Source organism: Sinocyclocheilus grahami, unplaced genomic scaffold, assembly GCF_001515645.1.
Source record: "Sinocyclocheilus grahami isolate Dianchi unplaced genomic scaffold, SAMN03320097.WGS_v1.1 scaffold1073.1, whole genome shotgun sequence".
NCBI classification, from domain to species: Eukaryota; Metazoa; Chordata; class Actinopteri; order Cypriniformes; family Cyprinidae; genus Sinocyclocheilus; species Sinocyclocheilus grahami.
Window position 1 is genome coordinate 193,597 of NW_015506252.1, and position 3,350 is coordinate 196,946.

Genomic DNA, 3,350 nt, shown 5'->3' on the forward strand with positions numbered 1-3,350 from the left:
CTCTCTCTCACACACACACACTCTCTCACAAACACACACACACTCTCTCACACACTCTCACACTCACACACACACACTTTCTCACAAACACACACACTCTCACACTCACACACACACACACACACACACACACACACTCTCTCTCTCTCTCACACACACTCTCTCTCTCTCACACACACACACACACACACTCTCTCACACACACACACACACTCACACACACACACACACACTCTCTCACAAACACACACACTCTCACACTCACACACACACACTCTCTCACAAACACACACACTCTCTCTCTCACACTCACACTCACACACACACACACACACCCTCTCTCTCTCACTCACACACACACACACACACAAACACACACACTCTCACACTCACACACACTCTCACACACACACACACACACACTTTTTTTCTGCTTCGTTAGTCTGATACAACCACATATTTTATTCATAGTCAATAAACACAATATTTATCAGTTAGAAATTGCTCTTTGTGAGCGTCGTCTCTATAAAATTATTTCTACGATGGTTATGGAATTTTCTACGATGGTTATGGAAACTCATTGGACAAAAGATGTAAAAACGAGCCTTTAAATCAGCATGAGCTCATGGATCTGATGAAGATCAGCTTCAGGTTTCATGTTTTTTCTCTGCGTTTGTCTGTCTGATTCTGTGATTCAATCTGCTCTTTCTCAGCCAGAAGAGGAGAGCGTTAAAGTGAAGGTAGACATGCGTGTGACGCTCTGTGTGCTCGTAGCTTTGTCTCTGATTTCACTAGAACTGACTGTGAAATCGATTCAGTGATGATGTCTATATTCAAAGAGCGGCAGCTCTGGATCAAAGCCTTCCGCTGTCAGTCACTCGCGCACAATCTGCCTCTGGCTGCTCTGAGCGAAAAAAACATCTGAAAGACAACAAACCGCATTTTAGATTCGTTTTAACATGTATTTAAGAGCGATGATTTCACAGAGCTGCTCAATGCCTACTAACACGTATTATACACATATTAATGCATGTGTGCGTTTGTGTGGTTGCTCTTACAAAATTAGCAATTTTGTGGTGTTTTTTATTAATTAAGCTATTTCACATAATTATTAAATTGTATTTTTAAAGATAAAAAATAAATGCATGTGTTTTTGTTAGCAATTAAAATATTTCACAATTATTAAAGTGTATTTTTAAAGATAAAAAAAATAAATGCATGTGTTTTGTTAGCAATTAAAATATTTCACATAATTAGTAAATTGTGTTTTTAAAGATAAAAAATAAATGCATGTGTTTTTGTTAGCAATTAAAATATTTCATATAATTATTAAATATTTTCAAGATAAAAAATAAATGCATGCACTTTTTGTATTTTTGATTAATATATTTTATACTATTATTACATTATCTTTTTTTAATTAAAACAAATGCATGCATTTTTTTTTACTTTTTATTAATTAAATTATTTCATATAATTATTGAATGATCTTTTTAATGAAAACATTTGAATGACAAATACATGTAGTATTTGCGTGCCATTAATTAATTTTTATTCTGAAAAATGCACATGATACACTATTTGAAATATATATATTTTTCTGTTTCTAGGCTCCGAGCAGCGCTGCAGAGACCAAACCCAGCGCTGGTGCGGTGCACGACGCCTCGGTGAATGCCAACGCAGATCCAGAGAGAGCCAAACAGCTGACGGCTTTAGTGGCAGAACAAGTACGAACACACACACACACACTCACACGCACGCGTCAAATAAATATACTGAAATGACTATTTATGCATTCATGTTTTGGCTCTTCAATATGATATAATATACTAGTGGACCATTTGAATGTCCGTACGCCGCCCTTTTTGTACAAAAAAACGAAAATATTTCAAATATTAATATTACAGATTAAATTACAGTATATACATATTTATTACATATTATACATATATATTACAGATTATTACAAACTAAAAATAAATGTAGAAATTTAATATAAATTTTTTACTTTCTAATATAAATTAGTTTTTTAACCCAAGAACACACTGACATTGAGATTAACATTTTAAATATTTTTTTTCTCATTTTATTTAAATTAATTTGTTCTCTCGTTTTATTAAATCTGAAGTCATTTGATTTCCGTATTTTAACAGTGCCATGACCTGAGAACATACTGACATTGAGATCAATATTTTCAGAATAATTTCTCATTTTATTAAAGTGTTAATGGAGTTAAATGAAGTTGTGAGATTTTTTTTTTAATTATTCAGCTGTACACTAACCACTTGTGTTCTTTAGTTAAATACAGGTGTGTTTAATGGTTAGTAGTGCTGGTTTGTGATTAATTGCTCTGCGTGTGTGCATGTGTGTGTGTTTGTGTCTGCGTGCGTGTGTGTGTGTGTGCATGTATTTGTGTGCATGTATGTGTGTGCGTGTATGTGCGCGTGTGTGCATGTGTGTGTGCATGTGTGTGTGTTTGTGTCTGCGTGCGTGTGTGTGTGTGTGCGTGTATTTGTGTGCATGTATGTGTGTGCGTGTATGTGCGCGTGTGTGCATGTGTGTGTGTTTGTGTCTGCGTGCGTGTGTGTGTGCATGTGTGTGTGTGTGCGTGTATTTGTGTGCATGTATGTGTGTGCATGTATGTGTGCGTGTGTGCGCGTGTGTGCATGTGTGTGTATGTGCGTGTGTGTGTGTGTTTCAGGGCAATAAACTACGAGGCCTAAAAGCCCAGAAAGCCGACAAGTCTGTTATTGACGATGAAGTCGAGAAATTACTGCAACTGAAAAAACAACTTTCTCTAGCGGAGGGCAAGAACCCGGAGCCGGCCGCTCAGAAAGGAAAGAAGAAGTAAAAAGGTGAACATGAGGGAAAAAAATCCATCATGCAGGAATATTTTCAGGGCTTACTGCACTATCCATCCACTCCTATAAAAATACAACCTATCCTTTTTAAAATGCAATGAAGTCTGTTAAATGATCTTTTTAAAATGCATTAAAATCTATGTATTTCTTACTGTTGCTTGTTACTCCGAAACAACCATATTTTATTCACACAATCAATAAACACAAAGACAAAAAAAAATCTCAAGACTCAGTTCATTTTAAGATTTTAATAACAAAATGAGTGTAATACAATTCCGTATTCAGTAAGGCTAAATCAAATTCAGATAAAAATGTTTCTACTCTAATACAGTAATTCGGCATGCATGGTTATTGTAAGATTAGGAAACTACAATATAAAGTAAATGATAACATGTCGTGATGATACACATATAGAAAAATAGGCATGAGGCAGAGAGTATGTTATAAACTGCTAGTTCTAAAAATTCTGGAAAAGTTTCAAGAGAAGTA

General features: G+C 35.3%; 1 protein-coding gene across 1 annotated transcript in view; it reads left to right on the forward strand.

The window, feature by feature from the left end:
* mars1 (methionyl-tRNA synthetase 1) overlaps nucleotides 1–3,081 on the forward strand; it is a 38,381-nt gene extending 35,300 nt beyond the window's left edge. The window contains exons 16-17 of the mRNA XM_016251849.1: nucleotides 1,611–1,727; nucleotides 2,702–3,081. Of these exons, the coding sequence (XP_016107335.1) occupies nucleotides 1,611–1,727; nucleotides 2,702–2,851 (267 nt within the window). The 3' untranslated portion in view covers nucleotides 2,852–3,081. The remainder of the gene's footprint in view (nucleotides 1–1,610; nucleotides 1,728–2,701) is intronic.
* Nucleotides 3,082–3,350: the final 269 nt, after the last annotated feature.